At 38.7% G+C, this 24175-nt stretch overlaps 1 protein-coding gene across 1 annotated transcript in view; it reads left to right on the plus strand.

Moving 5' to 3' along the window:
• NPFFR2 (neuropeptide FF receptor 2) overlaps window positions 1-24175 on the plus strand; it is a 48900-nt gene that overhangs the window by 18720 nt on the left and 6005 nt on the right. The window contains 1 exon segment of the mRNA XM_045187392.2: window positions 19098-19432. Coding sequence (XP_045043327.2) covers window positions 19105-19432 — 328 coding nt within the window. The 5' untranslated portion in view covers window positions 19098-19104.

Genomic DNA, 24175 nt, shown 5'->3' on the forward strand with positions numbered 1-24175 from the left:
CTGGAAGAGTTTTGTGACCTAATGGACTTGAGCTATATCTTTATTATGATGGTGGTCGTGTGACTGTGTACGTTTGTCAAAGCCCATAGACATATACCGTAGAAAGGTAAATCCTGTCTGCAAATTATTTTCAATTAAAAGTTATAAAAATGAAAACCCTATTTCTAATTCAGTGACCTTATTGCTTCTTTCATTATTCATATACCCAACAGATTCTATAGTCTGGTCTTGCTTTCATGTTATTCATTATGATTGCTTCCTTGTAAATAGTCTTGATGAATTTACTATCTCTCCAATTAAAAAAAAATTTTTGAATAACTGTAAATTCATATACAGTTTTGAGAACTCTCCACAAAAAGATACTATATACCCTTCACACAGCTTCTCTTGTCACATCTTGCAAGATTATACAGCACAATATTATGACCAGGATATTGACCTTGATTGAGTCAAGATACAGACCATTTCCATCCAAAAAGGTCCCTCACATTGCACTTTTATAACCATATCCACTTCTCTGTCATCCAGAACCCCTCAACCTCCGGAAACCACTAATGTGTTCTCCCATTTTATAATCATGTAATTTCAAGAATGTTATAAAAATAGAAACACACAGTCTGTAATCTTTTGGGATTTTTTAAATTAAACTCAGCATCATACCCTGGATATTTATCCATGTATTTGTATATATCAATAATTTGTTTCTTTTGCTGCTGAGTAGAATTCCATGATACAGATGTACTACAGTTTATTGTACCAATTCATCTTCTGCTTCCAGGTGGGCATAGAGTCCGGATTTCCCACTCAGCTTCTGTTTGTATCGAGAGGTGAGTGGGTGATGGTTATTTCTGTGTAGGGGTGGGAGCCCTGGCCCTCAGCAGTCCCGGACTGATGCATCCCTGACTGCGAGGACTCGGTTAGCCCCAGTGCTGTTCCGCAGCGGCCTTCACTCACACTAGAGGGAGGAGGGCTTGTGACGGCCTGGCAGTGATGAAAGTGCCGGCTGTGCTTGTTTTTTTCTGATGCCTCCATGGTGAGGAGTGAGGTACCTTACTAGAAAATTGTGAGAGTGGCAGTGTAGACCACTCTCCTAGCCTTTGCTGACATGGGTATAGATGGGGCCACAGTTTTTTGTGCAGTGTTTGTTTGGAGTAGGTGGTTATTGTTCAAAAGCTTGCTGCCTTACTATTCTCCATTTCTGGTTCTTTGGCTAGAGAGAGCAGAGTTTGAGCACCCCTTGACATTTCCAGGTTGTCCGCTTCTTTGGCTTCAAGTCTGACATGTACAAACCAAAAGGAAAACCCAGGGAAAACTCCACTCTGTTGTTCCTTGAGTCCCAATATCCTTAGCTGGTCTGCCTTCTTCCCACTATTCAGAATCATCTCATATTTGTTTTATGTACGTTCACGGCATTTCATTGTACTTAGTGGGAAAAATAGGGGGAAAATGTCTACTCTCTCTTCCCAGAGACAGAAGTTTTCTTCTAGTTTATTATCTTGGAAAACACTCTGAGTAGAGTTAAAACCAAATGTCTTTCTAACCGGTGCCTATGTGGAGTAGCCTGATTGTACTGGAGAAAATTATGTAATTATATAGTGGATTATCATTTAATTTCATTAACCCAGATTCCATAGGTAGACTCAATTCTTGCCTTTCATTCTACATTTCTTGTACAAGCTCTATTTTTCTCTTTTTCATATAACAATTTTATAACTTCTCTTCCCTCTTTGGATTTCTAGTAAATTCTTCATCCTCTACTTCACTCTCAACTGATGACTTTATTTCATCCATACTTTATTTTGTCTGTTCTAAGAATAACCATAAATATACCAGAATATCCATAAACAAGGACATGTCTTAGATTTAGGGTGCCTCACAATCATTGTCAGAAAGGTTATAGTCATGGTACAGGTGTCATCGGTTACACTGGATGGTCCTGGCTACACATACTGTTGTCACTTGTCTGGTTAAGGACACCCTATTGATACATTCAAAATAAAATCATAAGAAAAAAAACTGTTGAGTGTTTAACTGTCAACCTTTATTGTTGGCAGTATATAAAATGAAGTTGCATCTTATAATTCATGCTGTGTTACATTTTATGACACAGTGTATTCCTGTGAGATCAGAGACTGTAGGTGACCTGAGATGTTATCACATTTGTGCGAATACATGTTCCTGCATAGATAGATAGATAGGTAGGTACTTCAAACACACAGGTGAAGTGGCTGGGTCCAGGAAAAGAGCTTCATTTATAGTCACAGAAAGACGATAGCCAAATTAACACGGCAGCAGCGGTGCTCCATGCCCGGCCACCCTGCAGGTCGGCAGCTATGCACCGGATGGAAAAAACTGCCTACACAACTGACAGATTTTATTTGGTAGGTGAGGAACCAAAAACAAATTTTCTGTTGTTATGTGTTTATGAAGAAAAAAAAGAAACCAATCCCCCCTCTTTTTTTGAGAGAGAGTCTCCTGGAGAGGCAATGGAAAGAAACTGTACTCTAGCTCTCTGATAGATAATCAATCTCTTCAGAAACCAAGTAAGTTCAGCATGCCCAGCTTTTGCAAACCGGAGATTCTCCAAGGGCCTGGGATTTATGTCTTTCGAAATATTAACACCTAGGAAGATAACAAGAAAGTGTTGCTGTAAATCTCTGGGATATTCTCTCACTTTTGGAGTTAACCTAATGCCTATTGCAGGATGTAACTATTTGGCCCTGGGGAAGATACTGGAAAGTTTATTAGCTTTTTGGATGAGAGCAGTTTACCTCGTTATCAGGGAAACAAATGAGTACAGATCTAATTTAAATGTTTCCAGGGAAAGTAAAAGCAAACTTTCTCTGTTTTTATAGCACATACATTTCTACATTTCAGGAACCCGAGGCACTGAGAGATCCAGGGGAGATTTCTTTTCCCACAGTTACTTGGTGCTAAAATGAGACTCTTTCTCCTTCACTTTCATCTGTGGTCCAAAGATACAACATGCCAACTTATTGTAGTGACAACTTTGTTTAACTGTTTGCTACATCTTTAACCTGAATAGTTGGATAAGAGGAAATCTCATGAAACTATTGAGGGTAAAGGGAAACAGTAGCCACTACTCCTGGAAGGACTTAAGGTCAGTGACAAAGAGATAAGGAGGGGCTCAGGTTCTCCTCACCCTTTTCTGCTCCACACCACGCTCCACTTCCCAACTGCTGACGCTGAGGACCAACAAAGGCAGCAGCCACGCTGAGACAACAGCTTCCCATAGACCTGCCTGCCGTTCCCTTCATACAGTCTCTGTAAGGACACTGAACTTGCCCGGCCTCCCGCATGTTACCTCCAACTCCAAGGTGTGCTCTGCACCAGTGCTTCAGGGTGACTGACGAGTGCCTTTTTCTGTGAACCTGCAACACTGCCCCCTGTGAGTTCACTCCCCTAGCAGCTCCCACACTCACATAAAGCAGGATGGGCAAACTCTCTACAGCCCCACTGCCTGATTTCTCAAAAATTTCTGGTGGAACACACTATACCTATTTGTTTATGTATTGTCTCCAAGCATTCTGTGCTATACAGCAGAGTTGAGCAGCTGTGACAGAGAACTTTTGGTTCACAAAGTAAAAAACATTTATGTAGTTCTTTACTGAAAAGGTTTGTTGACCTCTAGTATAAAGTATAATTCCTATAATAGATACCATGTTCCATACGGTCATTCCTTCCTGACTGAACTCTGCGATATACCACCTAACCAGGACAGAGAAAGCAGGTAGCTAATAATTAATTTAGTAATTCTTAGTTGACTTTCATGACCCACCTCTGAGAAATTTTGAGATGACAAGAATGCAGTGAACAGCTGGAGGGGCAATTTCGTTGGAGAAAACTGGTGACGGGCTGTGGCCTTTTTCCTTGCCCACAGTTTGCCCGTCCTGCTGCTACCTACACATACGAGAAGTACACCCCAGAAGATGGGGATGTGCCTGCTAACATCAAGGCCAGACAGGAATTGGCACGGGATGCAGGTGGATTTAAGAAGACGACCATGAGTTTGAGGCTAAAGACTTGTAACTGACTCAGCCTTCATGGGAAAGAAACTGGCAGATGCTGCCAATGGTAGCCAATAGATGACTGTGTTTATAAAGTAACTGCCCTGCCAATAGAATGCACATCTGCCAGGGAACGTATATAGAAGCCGATGTAGAGACTCAGCATGGCCTCAGTTTAGAAAAAAACTTTTTCCAAGACAGATTCCTCCAAGGAGTAGGAGGCGCTCAGCCAAACGACTGGAAGTGGCCCATCTAATAAGAGGGCAGGTGGAGTCTTCCCTCCAAATTAATCTCAGGCTTTCCTCCTACCCTCTCTAGCAAAAATAATCTGTCTGGTTCATTCGGAATATCTGTGTTGCCAAATCCAGTGACCACTCTGTTCCTCATTTCACTCAGCTTCTTAGCAGCATTTGAATATTTAACATAATTGATGACTTTCTTTTTGAAATACTTTTCTCTTTTGACTTCAGTAACATCACACTGTCTTGGTTTTTTGTTACCTCACTAACTGTACCTTCCCACTCTCCTTTTCTGGTTTCACCTCTTGTGCCTGAACTCTAAATATTGGAGAACTTTGAACTTGACTCTAGACCTTTCGCCTTTCTCCCTCCTTTTAAAAATTAAATGTATTGGAGTGACATTGGTTAATAAAGTTACAGAGATGTCAATTGTACAGTTGTATGATACATCATCAGTACATTGCAGTGTGTGAGCCCCCCACCCAAAGTCACACCTTCCTTCATGACCATGTATTTGACCTCCTGTAGCCACCATGCTGTTGTCTGTGTCTGTTTCTGCTTTTCTTGTCTGTTCATTTGTTGCTTTCAATTTTATATACCACATATGAGTGAAATCATCGTTCTTAACTTTTTCTGTGTGATTTATTTTGCTTGGCATGATATTCTCACAGTCCATCCATGTTATCACAAATGACAATTATTTCCTTTTTTCTTATGGCCGAGTAGTATTTCATTGTATATATGCCCCACATCTTCCTTATCAAATCATCTATCGAAGGGCACTTTGGTTGTTCCCATGTCTTGGCCACCGTGGATAGTGCTGCAATGAACATAGAAGTTCATAATTTTTGAGAATAAATGTTTCCAAATTTGGGGGGTAGATTCCTAGATGAATGGTTGCTGAGTCATATGGTAGCTCTGTTCTTAATTTTGGGGGGCACCTCCATACTGTTTTCCATGATGCCTGTACAAGTTTACATTCATGCCAACAGAGAATGAAGGTTTCTTTTTCTCCACAACCTCTCCAGCACTCGTTATGACTTGTCTTGTTCATACTAGCCATTCTAAGAGGTATGAGTACCCTCTTTCCATATGTAATTTTATCAGATTCCATAACTTAAAATACCATCCATATGCTAATAATTCCCAAATTGATCTCATTAGCCTTTATCTCTCCTCTGAATTTCCAAAACATATAGCCAAGTACTTTATATTTCTATTTGGCCTTCTGAAAGTCATTATATAAATATAGATATAGATATAGATGATATAGATATAGATACAGATGATATAGATATAGATGATATAGATAGATATAGATATAGATGATATAGATAGATATAGATATAGATATAGATGATGTAGATAGATATAGATAGATATATGATATATTCAAAACAGTACAGGCTTCCTTATTTAAAAAATGTTACATCCCACTCAATTGTCAAGCCTAACCCCAGAGTCTGTTTGCTTCCTCTCTCCCTTTCTGTCCAACTCATATCCAATTCATTGGCAGACAAAGATCAGCAGTCTGGCCTTCTTTCTCTGTGTGCACTGCTGTCACCTGATCTAAGCTATTAGCATCTTCCAAGTGGACTACTGGAATCACTTCATAACTGACTTTCTTGCTTTTACTCTGGACCCCTTCCTTTGCCCAATGCATTCTATATATAACAACCAGAAAAATATTTTTAATGCAAATTGGATCACGTCCTCACCAGCCTAAGTTATTTCTACTTAGGAATAAAATTCATTCTTTTTTCCCCTGTGGTTTATATGGATTTACTTGATTTTATTTTTGCTTTCTCTTCTCAATTCCACATAAAAGTAGAAAACAGCATGTTGCATCTGGGAAACTGCAGGTGTAATAGTTCAGTACAGTTGAGGATAATGTTAGGCATGTGGAAATTCGGAAGGTGATGGCACTGGAAATATATGAAGCATTCAATTGACAATGATTCAGGAACTTAGAAGTTCAGATGCTTTTTGAAGAACTTGAGCAATATAATGACTAGGTCAAAAGTTACATGGGCATTTTTAAGACAAGCTGATTGTCACTAACCTAAATTTTCTTATCTTAAATAATGATATTTTAAACTATGGTTCAGCTTCATCTTTGTAGCTGATGTTATCGGTGAGCTACACATTCTGTCAGCCCTCCTCTGATTTCAGCAGCAGCTGAGGAGGGAGTTCCTACGCATAACACCAGTTTCCCATCTCAAAAGTCTGCAGCCCACTCTCTGGAGTCTCCGCCTCATTGCTTTCCTGGAAGCAGCAGGTCTCTCCACCTGGAATGTGGGACAATTAATGCCTTGGAGGGCAACACCCAAGTAACAAGGGTCTGGAGTCAGCAGATAAACGTCCTGACCATCCGTAAAGCTCTCCACACACGTCCTTGAAGAGCCTCCCTTGCTCACAATGGTTACCAGCTCGATGACTCATCTTTATTGGCTTTTCTTCTTTCACTTTCTTGTTCACCCTGCTCATTCACTCTTACTTCCTGGAATTGCCTCCCAAATAAATGACCTTGTCCTGGCTCTGCTTTAGGTGGAGTTCAAAAGTGACAATCATTCACTCCTTTATTCAAGAACTATTAATTGAGAATATTGTGCAATGTGCTAAGAAATGGGAGCCATTATCTAACAGCGGTAAGTCTTCTAAGAGTACAAGTATAAATCTGCAGGACAAAAAAAGAAACACCAACAGTATTAACACTTTTCCACATTCTGTAACCACATCATTTTTTCCCAGTTATTACAACTGACATGAGGTGGTTCTCAGCTAGACACAGAGTTAGTATTATTTGCTCCCAACTTTGTTTTCTGTGTCATTGCTACCTGAAACTTCTTTAAAAGTCTAAATAATATTCCGCTCTGAAAGAGGAGGGAAAGAAAGTCTATTCGGACAAAAGGTTTCTAACTGTGATTTCTGATTTTTAATATGTTGTATTTCAAGATTCAAGGACAGGATATTTTTTTCCAGCATTAAAAAAATAGTCTCCTCCCTTTCCTTGCATGCCTTAGCCTATTTTCTCTTGTTCAACTATGTATATTCCATGCTGAGACTATCATAACATAAAGCATGCCTTTTAATTTTAGAGTTCTCTCTGTGTAATTATATGGGCAAATGATGTTCTACTATTTCATTTTTCCACTTTTTACTTATATAATTACTAATTAAGGAGAGCAACTGAATTATGTCAGGTTCAATGAATTAGTTCCATGATACAATTTAGATATAAGGAAATGTCCACTGTTATCTAATTTTTTTAAAAGCCAATGAACCCTCCTACAGTGACAACCCTTTCATTCCACTCTGCATCACATGATTTCTTAGTAGAGGAAACTAAAATTAAGATAATAGTGATAGAAAAAAATCAAATGGCCTCTCGGTAATTCCTAACAGTACCACAACAAGCAGAAATCTAAGAGAGGACAGAATGGGGTGGAAAGGTGGATTTCCTCACTTCATAAGCTGGGAGAGAGCAGAGGCTGTGTCTGACTCACATGCTGCATTACAAGGAGGTGCTCGGCAGTGGCCGCTGGTCATCAGTGTGTCCTCACACAGTCATTGCGCACATCCTTTGTACGAAATGATGCAGATAAGATTATTGAACATCAAGCACATAGTAAGTGTAAAATAAATATCTTTTCCTTGGTATCCCCTGCTCCGTGCTTGGTGATTAAATATCAATCACTGCTCTCTGTTGAGGTTAAAAGTAATTTTAAAAACTACTCCATGAGCTAGCTCAGACAGGATACAAAAAATTAGACCCCTTTTGGTGTTGTTTTGTTCCTTTTTATTTATTTATTTTTAATCTTTGTTGTATGTTTTTTTCCATTACCGTTTAGTTCCCTTATACCCACCCTGTTCCCAGCAGTCACCAAGCTGTTGTTCATGTCCATTTACCCTTTGGAACAGTATGGATGGGCCTGGAGAGCATTATGCTAAGTGAGACCCCTTTCTTTTGCAATATGGAAGTGGTTTCAGCTTTTTGAAGCCCTCAAAGTCTTCTATAGAAGTAACTAGTGCTCTGATGGTTCAACCACAGATGCCATTAACAACTCTGTATTCTCTGTCTAGCTCTAGGCAGGCTGCATTATTTTAAGCTATTCATGTCCTGCAATGTTCTACTTAGTCTTCTTAGCATGTAAATTGATAAACTGACATTTAAAAACTAAGTCTTAAGGACATGCTGGAAATTTAGGTACAGAGAAGTAATCTACATTTCCCCCCAATTTTCTTACTTATTATAAGAAAATAACCTATGTCTATATATTTGAATAATTTAAAATGGTTAGCAGGGAAAAAATATAATTGATGGATTGCATTTGTTAGTTATATTTAGTATTCAAAATATTTAAAATCAAATTAATCACATTGTATGCTATTCCTCTAAAGTGGATCCTCTTAAGGAAAGATATTTTGGAAGAGTATTAACAGTTATTGCTAATGCAGAATAATTAGCGAAATGATTGTTGTTAGATATTGAGTTGAATATAAACAGTATAAGATGACACAAGGCTGAAGAAGGAGTTCTGCATCCTGTAGGAACACAAAGATATATCTTTTATTTTTAAACTTATTTTTATTTTTCAATTACAGTTGACAGTATTATAGTAGTACAGGTGTACAGCTTAGTGGTTAGACATTTACATAACTTACGAAGTGATTCTCTTGATAAATTTAGCGCCCACCTGGAACCATATGTAGTTATTACTATATTATTGACTACATTCCCTATGCTGGACTTTACATTCCCCTCGGAATATAGATGTTTTAGATGACTAAACTGCTGATAAATTTTGACATGGATGTTTAAGGACAAAAAATAGTAAATATTTTTGCAAGTCTGTAATATCCTTACAAACATTCTTAGAAAATTTTGGAGAAAAAAAGAAAACAGTAATTAAAAAAAATAGCATTAGGTGGGTTAGAATCCATCAGAAACACCCAGTGGAGTTGAAACCTTATTTCGTCCTATTCCATGATGAACGTGAGCATTTAGACGTGGAGATTGTGCTCTGAAGGTGCATGGAGCTTGTATGAGTTCAATTCTGAACACTTACCTCTGAGCACTGAAAAATCTGCCTCATGGTCCACACAGCGGCTTGCTGGAAATATGCTTTGAGACTCACTAGAGATTCTGTGAATTGCTTTGCCAAAAGCTTTGTTGTTTGCCACTGTTGCTGACGCACTGGGAAGAAAATTGAAAAAAAAAAAGACATACAAAAAAATTTCCATAACCCTTATTTCTCCTAGAAAACAGATAATATGATTTTCACTGCCTTCCAATTACAGAGATTATTGCAGGGGCAGACCAACTGGGCTAAAAATATAGTTTAGGAAAATGTACCAAAACTTGAAATTTTGCTGGTTATTTGAGTGGCTAGCATTTAAGCATTAGTAAATGATTCTCCTGTTTATAGATGCTTTTTCAGTTGTGATGAATGAAGGCCTCTCTAAAGGATCTAGAATAAGATTCAGAGAAAATAGCTAAATTTCTGAATAGTAGAATATGAGAGTTTTAATAAGAATATGAGAGTTTTCTCTAGGCTGAGGGTACAAGTTGATTTGTTTGCTTTCTGGAAGTGAGTGGTAAGGATTGGTGGAAGAGAGAAAAGTGAAGGGACTGAACGGGAGTGTGAGAGCAGGTCCTGCCAGCTGAGGTTAAAGAAAATGAATTTCCCCCTGAGGAAAACATCTCTTCAGGGCAGGCGTGGCTGAGAAACTCTGAGCAAAATGGTGTCTAAAGTACAGTTAAGGTTGTTTTCGTTCCTGGATTTGCTGCAGTTCCCTGACATCATCTCCAACCAAATAGCATAACAGAAGGATCCTAAGAAAAGTGAACAGGGGGAGGGCAAGAAAGCAAAGGGAATAGAGAATTTAGTGAGATCCAGAATCTGGGACACAAAGGAACCGGATGCCCCGGTTCATCAGTTTACCTCCTGTTAAAAAACACAGTTCAGCTGAGTACATTTTAAAGATCTTACTGGGTTTATTCAACAATTCTTGAATCAAAGGCATTCCCAAGAGCTATCCACAGCAAGAGACATTTCTAGGCAGAAGGAGACAGGAACAAGGAAGTTGTACAAGGCAAAAAGTGGATTGGTTATGGCATGGTTATTTTTCTTAGGGGATGACAGGGGTCTTTAAGGCTTTTTGCTTAATTAGTGCTGATTGTTATATGCGAGAGCGAGATCTCTCGTTCTAGGAACTGACAGACTCAGACTCTTAAGAGATTTATAGATGGTTTATTGGCCAAAGTTTTTACCTGCGCAGGGGCGAACTCTCCAATGAGAGCCACGCCGCACGCTCACAGGCTAGCTCTTTTATAGGGTGAGAAGCAAGCAAGCAAGTTACAAAAGCGGGAGTTGCTGTTATCTCTGCATAGCTCTTGGCTCTGGAGGAACATTAACCAGATGTTAAAACTTTCTTTTGAAACCCTGTCTCCTGTCGATAAGAACCACCTGTTCCACTTAATTTGTACCCTCAGTTTAAAGGGTCCAAACCTGAGATGAGTCTGGCGCCTAAAGTTTTATGGCCCTCTAACTAATTGGCTGTAACTCAGAGCCCTCTGCAAATCACATATTGTTTACCTTTACTTTGGCTGACAATGTTGTTTCTCTCCCCTATCTATTCTTGTGACCTTCAAGAGGTTTTCTGCTTAGCAATGCCTATAATTGTCTAGCTCTCTTGCCTAGCCCTCAACACTGATCAGACAATTCCTGATTGAGTGGTTTAAAATTACATTTCTGGGAGAGCTGAAACTGGAATCAAGGGAAGTCTCAGTTTGGTGATGTGGGCTTAGCGTAAGCAACTCATTTTGGACCTGGTGTCTTGTTTTTAACACCCCTCAAAGGCCAAATGGGAAATGTGTGTAGCACAGTGCCTGGTCCAGGGCTCTAGTCCTTTAAAGTGGACAGTAACATAAGGGCGTATCTTAGAAATATAGGTAAAAATAAGTCACACTTTTTCTTTTGTTTGTAAGTCAGTTAAGTAGTTGGTATGCGGATTTCTGGGACTGCCTGCCTCATTTGTAAACCTAAATTGCATATTTATTTAACTCTTTATTTCTGTAACATCCTATTTTTATTTTATTATCTCGGTGTCTCAATTCTGCAAGAACTAATTTCGCATCACTTCTGCACATATTACAGGCTGTGTCGACTCACTAGTATATTCCTGTATTGAAAAAATGACTTTTACATAATGCGAAAGGGTTTTTGATGTAGTCACATTGCTAAAATATTTAAGCTATTATGTAAAAAACTTAGATCATAAAAATAATACTGTAAATAGCAGTAACATATGCTCTTTTTATATGGTATCATAGAAGATAATCTTCATATCCATTTTGCAGATAATTGAAATTTTACCTAAACAGTATTAATATTTTTTAAAGGATTACTTATTTACCTTATAACATTTATAAATTTATTATTTAAATCTTTCTTTTTACATACAGAAAGCTTACATTTGTTGTTTCTTTTTTTTTTCATTTTTGGAGAGAGAGAAAGAAACATCAGTTTGCTGCTCCACCTATTTATGTATTAATGGTTGATTCTTGCATGTGCCCTGACCAGGGATTGAACTCTCAACCTTGGTGTCTTGGGATGACCCTCTAACCAACTGAGCTACTCGGCCAGGGCAAGCAAGCTTATGTTTAAATTTAATAATTCAGTGTCAATACTTGAATCATTGAATGTTGTTTTTATGGCTATAATATATTAATATCTATGTGAAGTTAATAGTCTCTACCTGAAATTTTTCCAACTTCCAGTGCTTTTATAAATATATCAATGTTTTTATAGTTTCCTCTCCCTCCCTTCACTCTAAGGCTTTCAAATGGCCCTTTTTACTTATGTAGTTATTCCATCATCTTCAGTTAACTTCCTCACTTTCCTACTAAAGCCTGAACTTAAAATATGGACTTTATAATAAAGGCTTCACTGTAGCCTTTTTAACTGTTGGGAGCTTTTCTTCTTTTTCATCCTACTTTTGGATTCTTAAACTGAAATTGTTCTTTGACATTTTATGTTTAAACAGCACTGTTACATCTGAAGAAAAATCACACACATAAACCATACCTGAGCACAAGGTGATAAAGCTTAGATCTGGAAAAGACCAAAGTGCCCCAGAGTGGCATGTCACGGACTTCTAGCATTAGAAGACGGTGCATAATACTTAATCCTCAAGTGAGCAATGTTTTTTTCAAATCTTTCATTTTTGGTCTGTGATATCACTTAATGAGCTCCACTATATTCTTAAAACTAGGCTGAAACTACTTGTCTTCTTGGAAGAAGTTTCTGACCTTTCACAGAGGGCTGATACTTCCTTCCATTATCCACACCTTGAATTTCTCTCTAGCACCTATGCTGCATGTATTGGATTCCATATGCATCTTCTTTTTAGACTGTAAGTTTCCTGATTACAAATAGAGTGAAGTGTTAACTCACATCTAGAAGCTCAGTGAATGTATACTCCAAAAATCTGGCACTAACATTCAACTTCATAATATTTCAGGGAATGTATATTTAAGTAAGAAGTTAACCTAATTTAAAAAAGTAAATCGGTAAAGATTTCAAAAAAAGGAGTGGTGGGAATTTTAGTGCCTAGAATTGACAAGACAGAAAGAATAAGCCCTTTATGCATGGAATAAATGTGAATTAAGACCAACTTTCTAGTAGAAAATAATATCTGTTAAGAGCAGAAAAATGATCGCACCTTCTGATTCCTTAATTTTCATCCTTGGAGCATTCTAGAAAATGTAAACAAATAGAATCAAAGATAAATATTAAGCTAATACTTCGATAACAGAAAAGTTGAAAATGTTCTAATTATCCAACAGCAGGTGATAGCTTAAATACATTGTAGTACATCTTGAAACAGATCAATAGTCAGCAATGAAAAGTCATTCTTGGAAAGAGTATTTCTTGATATGAACAAATACAGAGTATTCTTTTTTTTAATTTTAATTTTTTATTGTTATTCCAGAGTATTCTTAAGGGATAAAAAGAATGTAAACTTTTTAACAATACAATTCCAATTTTGAAATTTTGAGTAAAATGAATGTCACTTGCTAGGGTATTCCCAGATCCTCAGGCCTTTGGGGTTTATCCTTTTGACAATTATGTATCAGAATGTTATTGTACATTCAAACCATTCTGGTTTTGGTTTCAGCAAAAACCCCAAGACACTTATGTGGGACTGCCATCCTGACTGGTAATGGAGGGTATTCAGGAATAGTTATCCTCAGTTTGAAGAGAGTAAACAGGCCCAGAATCAGAAGTTAGAAGAGGACTGACAGGGAAGTTTCTTGCTGTGTGCTGAGTCGCTCTCTCACTTGCAAGATGGAAGAAAGGGAGTGCCTGCACTTCCATTCATGCTTAGACAAGGGGGTAAAGCAGACATACAGAGAGTTTAATATACTTATATGCACCTAACATTTGGGAGAACACAGTAGATTTCTGTCTGCCTCACTCTTGAGACATCTAAAGCACAAGAGCCTGGCTGGCTGGTTCATTTCTCTGATAGTGGAGTGGCAGAGTCGGTGGTGTTGTCCAACTTACACTCCTAGAGTCTTTTTGGACAAAAGATGCTCAAGTGTGAACTGTGGGCCAGCGTGATTGACCCACCTGAACAAGGGTTAACTGTGATGCTCTACAGAGGATTTCTCAAGGCTGAAGACAGAGCCAGCAGCAGCCAAAGAGGAATTTCCTCGCTTGAAGAGAAGTGTAGATGAGTACAAACTATTGCAGAGTCATAGTTTACTGTCTGTGAAAAGCCTAGGAAGGTGCCCACAAAAAGTGTCAGCTTCAAAACTCCGCCCAGTTCAAGGAACACCTACAAAGAAAAGTAGGACTTTTCTGCCCCTTTCCGCCTCCCTAACCTAGCCCACCCACAACTCTGGCAAGGATGGGAACTGAGATTGACAAGGTGGGGGTGGGGCTATCAAAGAGCACAAGCCAATCAGAAAAGAGAAAAGAAGCCAAAATGGCATTCTTGGTGAAAACTTAACATTTTGTTTATTATTCTGTACTGGACATATTAACTACTATACTGTTTTTTATCATCAGAAAATGGTTAGAGAAGTAATAAGACTTCCTCCAAATTTCACCCAGGAGCAGAAGGTATTTAGCCTCAAAAAATAAAAGGTCAGCAGGATACAAATATAGTTGCTTTTACATTGCATCCTGTAAGTCATGCTTTTTTGATGTAGCTGTTACATAGAAATAAAAGTATCTCCATCCCACGCTTAGGAAAATCCAGCATTCACCTGTCTCCCCCAGCACAGTATCTCCAAGGATTCTGTGAGTATATATGACATAGTCCTGCCCCTGTCTTATCCTTTACAGCTGCTCTTTTCTCTCTGGACTACACTGACCCAAGCATTACACCATTTCCCTTGATATTTGAAACCTATCTCCTACAAGGGCAGTTATGTTTAATAGACACTTGCTGACAATTGGAGGTTATAGGTAGGGAGTGTTTTTTGTGTAATACGTGGACAAAGACGTGGGCGAGGATAGAATGTAGGAGGTGGGGGTGGGTAGGGCCGGGGAGAGTAATGCAGGGGAAAATGGGACAACTGTAATTGAACAACAATAAATTTTTTTTAAAAAAATGGGGAAGAGACTAAAAAGTACAAGTTGGTAATTACAAGAGTCACAGGGAAGTAAAGTACAGCATAGGGAATACAGTCGTAATATTGTAATAGCTATGTATAGTGGCAGATGGGTACTTGACTTAATGTGGTGGTCACTTCATAAGCTCTATATATGTCTAATCACTATGTTGTACACCTGAAACTAATAATATATTGTATGTCAACTATAACTGAAAAAATAAAAAATAATTTTTATAAAAAAAATTAAATTCAGTATTAGACATAATGGATTCTAAAAGTTCTTTGGCTGATCCATGTCATGGAATTTCATCCTGGTCAGTTTCCAACTGTCAAGTTGCCCATCCTCCATGTTACTGACCTTCACGCTCTTAGGAAATCCTCCCTATGTTTCCCAGTTCTCCCAATTTTTAACTGTGGAGCTTGGGGACAGGTTACAAAACATCTTCTTGTCTTAGTTTCCTTATATATTAAATTTTGACAGTATTAGTGGTTACCACATACTGGGAAGATTACATGGGTTGACACATAAGAAGCAATTAGAATAATGTCCAGTATAGAGTTGACATTAAAATACTCAAAGATAATAAGGTACTTAAGGTTATAAAGAATTTAAAGATAATAAAGTACTCACTAATCTCACTTAGCATAATGCTCTCCAGTTTCATCCATGCTGTTGCAAAGGGTATAAGCTTCTTCTTTCTCTCTGCTGCATAGAATTCCATTATGTAAATATACCATAGTTTTTGGATCCACTCGTTTGCTGATGGGCACTTAGGTTGCTTCCAGTACTTGGCTATTGTAAATTGTGCTGCTATGAACATTGGGGTGCACAGGTTCTTTTGGATTGGTGTTTCAGGGTTCTTAGGGTATAATCCCAGCAGCGGAATTGCTGGGTGAAAGGGGAGTTCCATTTTTAGTTCTGAGGAAATTCCATACTGTTTTCCACAGTGGCCTCACCAGTCTGCATTCCCACCAACAGTGCACTAGGGTCCCCTTTTCTCCGCATCCTCTCCAACATTTGTTTGTGGATTTGTTTATGTTGGCCACTCTGACTGGTGTGAGATGGTACCTCATTGTAGTTTTAATTTGCATCTCTCTGATGGCTAGTGATGCTGAGCATCTTTTCATATGTCTCTGGGCCCTCTGTATGTCTTCCTTGAAACTGGAGAGCATTATGCTAAGTGAAATAAGCCAGGCGGTGAGGGACAAATACCGTATGATCTCACCTTTAACTGGAACATAATCAATAGAAGAAAAAAGCAAACAAAATATAACCAGAGACATTGAAGTTGAGAACAATCTAACAATAGCCGGGGGCGGGGGGGCAGTGGGAAGAGGGGATTACAGGAACTACATGGAGGACACATGGACAAAACCAAGGGGGAGGGTGGAGGTGGGGGAGGGAGGTGGGTTCAGTTGGGGTCGGGTGGAGGGATGGGGAGAAAAGGCATACAACTGTACTTGAATAACAATACAAATTAAAAAAAAAAGAATTGCTCTCCAAACTGATTAAATGAATTTATAATATGAAAAAAAAATAAAGTGCTCACTAATGTTTGGTTATTCTGCTCACTGTTATTGTGTCCTAGAGTGTAATGTAGTACGAGGGTAGTTTCCTCCTCCTGTAAAGAGAACTCCTCAGAGTACTTTTTTTTTGAAAGATTTTATGCATTTACTTTTAGAGAAGGGAAGGGAGGGAGAGAGGGAAACATCAATGTGTGGCTGTCTCTTGTGTGCCCACTACTGGGGGCCTAGCCTGCAACCCAGGCATGTGCCCTAGACTGGGAATGGAATTGGTGACCCTTTGATTCACAGGCCTGCACTCAATCCACTGAGCCACACCAGCCAGGGCTCAAAGTACTTTGTAAGTGAGACAGTTCTCACCCCAATAGAATGTGTTATCATCTTGAAAATAATATTTTTATCTCCAGAACATTTAAGTAACAATATAAAGTAAAAGATTAGTAGGAGATAGACTAAAATAAATCCATAGATTCTGTACTTATTGACTATAAACAATACTTACACAGCAATGCCCTATTAAAATTGTTAAACATATAAGGCTCATCAGCCTAGCAAATATTCCTCTCCATGGAGGTCCAACTATTTTGTCCACAAGGTCTGCATTGCCTGTCCTCCCTGAGGGCATCCTCCTGACGCTGGGGGAGAAACGGATTACCGGCCTGCCGCTTTCATACCTCGACCAATTCACTCTCTGACTCAGTTAAGACTTCGGTGCCCCACGTTTTTTAAGTTATTCTTTATCTTGTTAAATTTTCTTTAATATTTAAAAAAGAATAATCTTATTACCTCAATGACCACCCATTTGAACTATCCAGTGAGAAGTGGCAATACAGTACAATCATAATGACCTGTCTCTTTAAAGGTCTTTTGCTATCTTTTTGTCATCTCAGTTACTGTTTGCCTGCAATTATACTTTTTTATTTGAACATTTTATATGATTTGACGAAGATATTTAATGGAATGTGCAATGTTTCTAAAGTCAAATTTCCTTCTCTGTATAATCAATTTTAACATGTTTTATATTAAGCAGAGGCTTCAACTTAGTTTATAATAGTAAGTTACATTGTTTACTCTTCCCTGTACATGAGATATAAAGAGAAAACTATCTAAAGTCAAGTGTCAGGAGTAAATGATACATATCTTAATTTTTATGTCATATTTAGAAGAATGATCACATGCCCCTAAGATGATATAAATGTCTAATTGACAGAAGACTGAAAAATGCAGTCGACAGTGAGATCACTAAATGCCTTAATCTTCTGAAAACTGGGGTCTGGTTATCTGCCTGCAGGGACCCACGCAAGTTATCCTCACCAGTTCGAAGTCCATGAACCCACTCCAAAAAAGAATATGGGGGCTCAGTTGTATAATTCCCCTAACAAATTCATTCCCATTTACAGGCACATAGAACCTCCTGCCCAACCAATTTTCAAGGTATTCAGAAAGAAGTTAACAAGCAGGCCTGAGCGTGCTATCTTCAGAAAGGCTTGCCTGCAAGGTTGGCCCGTGGTTAGAGACTGGAGACTAAATTATAAATAGTCCCCTATACTAATATAAAGTATCTTTAAATGATAAGTGGTTCACTATGACTAAGTTGTTTGTACAAATAACGTATTTTATCATGCACACCTGCTTGCCATCTGGGAGTGTGGAATTTTGATACATGCTAAGAAGAAGGTGCCCACATGACCTCTTTTTCAAAACCTTGGGCCTTGAGTCTCCAGTCAGCCTCTCTGGTAGGTGGTACTTCACATACGCTGTCATCTCACGGCTGGAGGAGTTCTGCATGTCGTGTACGACTTCAGTGAGAGAGGACTCTTGGAAGCTTGTGCCTGGTTTCCTGCAGATTTTACCTCATGTGCCATTTTGTATACTGATTTTACTTTGTAGCCTTTCACTATCATAAGTATTTAGCTTTGAATGCACTTTATGCTGACTCCCAGTAAATCACCAAACCTCGGACTGTTCGAAACCTCTGACACACGGGGTGGATTGAAATGTCTATGTTGAGTTACACAGATTCTAAATAAAAAATTTATTGAGTACAAACTATGGGATGGAATTATGTTCAATGAAACTAAGATAAGCAGCCTAGACCTCTTTTAAGAAATTCGAAGTATGGTGGCTATGTTTGCACACAACAGTTTATAAAAAGAATATTCAATTAACTGAGTCAAAGCAGAATAAGGTAAAACACAGGAAGGTTATTTCAATGAGAGTTATGAAAATGTAGACACTTCATCTTGTTCAAACTATCAGGAAAGCTAGAGACATGTAAGTGAGGCTCAAAAGAACAAGTCGGTTTGGGCAGGGTATGGGACCTGGGGGCAGGCGGAAGGAGAGTTTTGGAAGGTTTCTCTTCCAAAGTTTCCCTAGAAACTTTGCGAATGGATGGAAGATATGGTAAAGAAATGAAATATAGAGTATATCCAGGGAATACAATAGAATAATAAGTGTTACTTATGGTACAAAGTGGAATTTTCAGATACTCTTGGTTAAAATTTGAATGCATCCAATGTCCTATTTGTAGCTCTATTCCATTCAAAACTTATGGATTATTATACAAGGCCCATCAAAAGTCTATAGCATTGTAAAAGTGTCCCTCTTAAACTCGGGCATAGAATTTATGTTCTGCTGGTTTCTAATTACGATTTTCCTTTTCTGCCTTTTCTTCAGGTCCATCATGAGTGAGAAACGAGACTCAAACTCTTCAGAAAACTGGCATCATACTTTGAGTGTCAATGACACCAAGCATTATCTCTACTCAGATATCAATATTACCTACGTGAACTACTACCTTCATCATGCTCAAGTGGCAGCGATCTTCATTATTTCCTACTTTCTGATCTTCTTCCTGTGCATGGTGGGAAATACAGTGGTCTGCTTTATTGTAATGAGGAACAAACATATGCACACAGTCACTAATCTCTTCATCTTGAACCTGGCGATAAGTGATTTATTAGTTGGTATATTCTGTATGCCTATTACGCTTCTGGACAACATTATAGCAGGTATGTTGACCTGTGTGCAGTGCAAGATGATATGGGAAAATGTGTGTCCCATCTCCCTGCAGCCATGGCTGGGTCACCCTTTCATTACATTTATATAACTTACAAGGTGATACCCCAATAAGTCTAGTATCTACCCTATATCATACATAATTATTATTATATTATTGACTATATTCCCTATACTGTACTTTATATCCCTGTGACTATTTTGTAACTGTCAATTTGTACATGTTAATTCCTTCACCTTGGAGTGTTCACTGAATGTCACCAGAGAATGAGATCCAGCATATATTACCAAAGACTGTGAATTTGCTTAACACAGTTCAGGGCACGTATAATATACTGGAAATATTATTGAGAATATTATGGGATATAAAGTTCAAGGAATAGGTGAGTCTGATTTCAACTGATGCATTGTCTTCAAATATAAATAGATATTTAGTCCCTCATATGGTTAGCTAGGGAGATTTCCAACATTTTTTTTTTTTAAGATTTTATTTATCCATTTTTAGAGAGAGAGGAAGGGAAGGAAAAAGAGAGGGAGAGAAACATCATTGTATGGTTGCCTCTCATGTGCCCCCTACTGGGGACCTGGCCTGCAACCCAGTCATGTATGTGCCCTGACTGGGAATCAAACCAGCAACCCTTTGGTTTGCAGGCCTGTGCTCAATCCACTGAGCTACAGCAGCCAGGGCAGATTTCCAGCAGTTTTTGATGAAAGATGGAGCAGCAGTCCCAATGATTTCTCAAGAAGTGGAAGTGTCATCAGTGGTGAATTCCGTGTGCAATATATGTAATGACTAAGTACTCCCCTAGGGTGTTTCTGGGCCTGTGCTACTGCTTCTATTACACTACCGGATATACTCTGGAAGTACAGGAACAGTATACCTCCAACTCCCAGCTCAGTTTTGGTACATAGAACCTGCCTAACAAATAGTTTTTTATTAATGAATGAATAGTATTTAAGATATTCATATTCCTGTCTGTAAGAAAAAAATGAAGCGATAGCAACACACCAAAATTGTAAAGCAGCACGAGCCATCTCATAGTCATCTTTTTATAACATTCAACGTAAGTTCACTAAAGAATATGAGGTTCCTCTATAGATTTACCTGTTTCCTTCTTTCCTTCAGAGGGGGAGTTCAGAATGCCTCTCCTCTCACTATGCACTGCGTAGATCATGTGTCTTTGTGATGTTTATCAGCAAGAAGCAATTTCAAGGACGTACAGTTTCAAAGCACTATGCTAGACAAAGAGCGAAAGACTTGATAAAAATTATCATTATTGTTCTCAAGAAACCTATTTATGAAGAAGAAATGCTCTCAACATTCCCTCTGTAAACATTTATAATTAAATTATTCAAAAAATTTCCATATATATTACCCTTCCTTACCTTTGATTTGCATTCCCAGGAGGCAGCCACACAGCAACTTTTGCCTTTATTTTTTGGTAATGACTGTAATATTTCTAATATGTTTTCATACAATGTGTTATCTTCAAACTGTAGAGCTGTAATTTCCTTTTCATAATGCTCTTCTACTAGAAGAGGTAGTTTCCCTTTGCAGACTCCACTGTAGTGACAGCACGGGGACAAAAGGACATAAATCCATGAAACTTCACGTTAGATACTATTGAATGTGAAGCTGGGAAAACAGCAAGACTGGCTGCTACACATGCACACTCTTTCCTTCTCTCATTCTCTCAGTGTAATTATAGTGTTTGGTTAAATCAATGTTCAAAGTATACTTTCCTATTATTATATGTATCTTACCCCTGCTGAGCCACATAGAGTGCTGTGATAGCAATTTCTCTATTAAAAGATTCATTTTTGTTTTCCTGGATTTAAAAAAGGCATCATATTTTGATTTGTTTTGTTGTAAGTGTGTTCCTGTTGGTAACATAGTCTCAGCTTCTCTTCCAGGAGTGTTGATGTCTTGTCAATACTTTCAAACATAGGAGGTAACCTGTAAATTGCATCTTCTTTCCTGGAAATACCTGCCGGGCGCTCTCAATGTTTCCTTTCTGTCCAGACACAGTGTCCTCCAGGCAGGGAGCTCACCTGCTCGGGGATGTCCCTGCACTGAGACCCTAACAACCTCTTCATCCCTATCGGCCCTCTGTTGTTGGGACGCCATTTCTTTTTTCTTGGTTTATTTCCCTGTTATCTTCCAGAGAAAGGGTGAACTGAGATTAAAATGTTAGAAATCTTGCAGATCTTCAAATATCGTTATTCTGCCCTCATATTTGACTAGTTAGCTATATAAAGTATTCTGGGTTGGACATTTTTTCCTTCAAAATATTTGAAGAGATTGCTCTACTGTTATTTCTGAGAAACCTGATGTTACTGCTGAAAATTCCAATCCACTTGACTTGATTCTTTTACTCATAATTTGTGGGGGGTTTTTTCCTGAGTGTTCTTCAGGCTTTTCTTTATCCCTAGTGTTCTGAATTTTAGGCAATTATGACTTGGAGTGTCTTTAATTAATTATTTATTTATTTTTAAAGATTTTACGATGCGGATCCCGGCCCGCAGGATCCCGTGTTGTGGCTGCAATATACAAATACACATGGACTACAGAAATCCTGTGGAGGAAAAGGGATGGCATGGCCACTCTCTAAGTGAGAGAGGGTGAGAGGGCTAGAGAGAGCCCAAGAGAGAGGGAGCCAACCCCCACCTGGACAGGCTTTTATTGCTTTTCTGGGCACATTACATGGAGGATGGTCGTCATTTACTATGCACAGGTTCACCACAGGTGATTACCTTTTAAGGACAACAAAGGACAGAATACTACTAATTACTTAAAAGACAAGGATGTTACAGCTCAAGGGGGAAGTTGCTCACACTCCATACTTTGGTGGTTTAGCACAGACTTTAGGAAGACGAAGATACTCAGTAAACATTTGCTGCCTCAGGATGAGGGAGTTTTAGCAAGAGCAAGTCTCATAGCAGTCTAGGTACAATGCAGGCCTGATTTCTCACTAGAGAACCTATCCATGGACGTGGGTCCTGACCTCCAACCTTGCTCCCCACTGGCTTTTCCGAGTGGGGGCTGAGCCACATTTCCCATGCTTGTAACAGTTCCCCACATCTTTATATATTTATTTTTAGACAGAAGGGAAGGGAGAGAGAGGGAGAGAAACATCAATGTGTGGTTGTCTCTCAGGTGCCCCCCACTGGGTACCTGGCTCACAATTCAGGCATGTGCCCTGACTGGGAATCGAACCAGTGACCCTTTGGTTCACAGGCTGGTGCTCAGTCCACTGAGCCACACCAGCCAGGGCTGGAGTGTCTTTTTAAACTTCATGTATTGTGGTAGACACAAACTAGGTCCTTCAGTCAACAAATGAATACCCTTTGTTCCTGGGGAGTTTTCTTGTAGAATTCTTTCCTGTCTTTCTTTAACTTCCATTAATCTGATATTTGAGATTTGAGTTACCGACTCCCCTCTTTTCTAATCTTTTTTCTTCTATTTCCTGCTCCTTATTGTTCTGCTTCCAAAGATATCCTTTCCTTTTTCTTCCAGACTTTATGTTAAGTTCTTCATTTCTGTTATCATATTGTAAAATCTTTGAGCTGTTTTTATATTCCGTATGTTTCTCATACTGTCATGCACATTTCATGGATGTTACATCTTTGAGGTTATTCATAATAACTTGTGTTTCCTTTTCATTTTCCATCTACCTGATTCATATGGGTTTGCTCCTAAATTTCTTGTTCCCACTTTGGTTTAGACTCTTTTATATTTAATGTTTTCTTAATGTCCACTGCTACTTAGCTGCTTATGCATCAGAAAGAGGCGTGTGTCTGCCTCAAACTTCTGCATGCATGGAGTTCAGGTTAAGACAACCCTCAGCTTCATTAGTCTGGGCTATTCATTGGGAAATCCAGAGATTAAAATCTGTGTGTCACTGTTCTTGGGAGGGTCACTTTCTCCAGAAGGAAATTCTCTGATCTGCTGCCATCGGTATATAAGGCTGGCTGACGGTTGCATTCTGCACTGAGCGGGCCAGCAGTATTGCCCGCAGAGTGTGTGCTTTCATTTAATTCTGCACCATTGGGACCCCCACTTCCCCGGCACCTGGAGACTCAGAGTCTAAAACCTCCATGCTTCCACCTCCCTAGAGAGTTACCTCCACTCTGCTGCCCACCTGGGAGGAGGCCAGTGGCATCTGATGGCGTTTATACATAATTCAGCCAGTTGTGTTGTTTGCCCAAGTTTACATTCAGTTGTGTCTTCCACCTTGGCTTCTGTGGATTTATGTTCTGTTTGTCCTGGTACTATCATTTCAGTGGAGTTTGGTGAGAGAAATGAGGTAAGCTGCTTATTCTTCTATTTTCAACCAATGGCTATATACACTCTCTTTTGCAGTTTTTGTTGAAAAATAGTACTGTATCAAATAAACACATTTCAGGACTGAGAAGACATGCTCTCTTCTGGTTTATTCATTAGAGTCACTCAAACACCTATTGCAAAATGGCCTGGATGGATGATAAATGTTTGTTTTTTGAAGATGTGTTTGGATATTGAAGTTACTGGGAATATTTTTAACTAGATATGTGGAGATTAGCTATATTTTAAAAAATAAATCACAAAATATTTTTGAGTTAAATTTTTTAAATATGAGAAATATGTAGCATTCATCTTTTGGGAAACTAAAGTATTTGCTAGTGGAAGAATAAGTTACTTTCTTAACAGCAGATGGGTGTTCAGAATATCGAACTGCTATAAAAATTTTACTAAT

Source organism: Desmodus rotundus, chromosome 4 (genome assembly GCF_022682495.2).
Source record: "Desmodus rotundus isolate HL8 chromosome 4, HLdesRot8A.1, whole genome shotgun sequence".
In the NCBI taxonomy this organism is placed as follows: domain Eukaryota; kingdom Metazoa; phylum Chordata; class Mammalia; order Chiroptera; family Phyllostomidae; genus Desmodus; species Desmodus rotundus.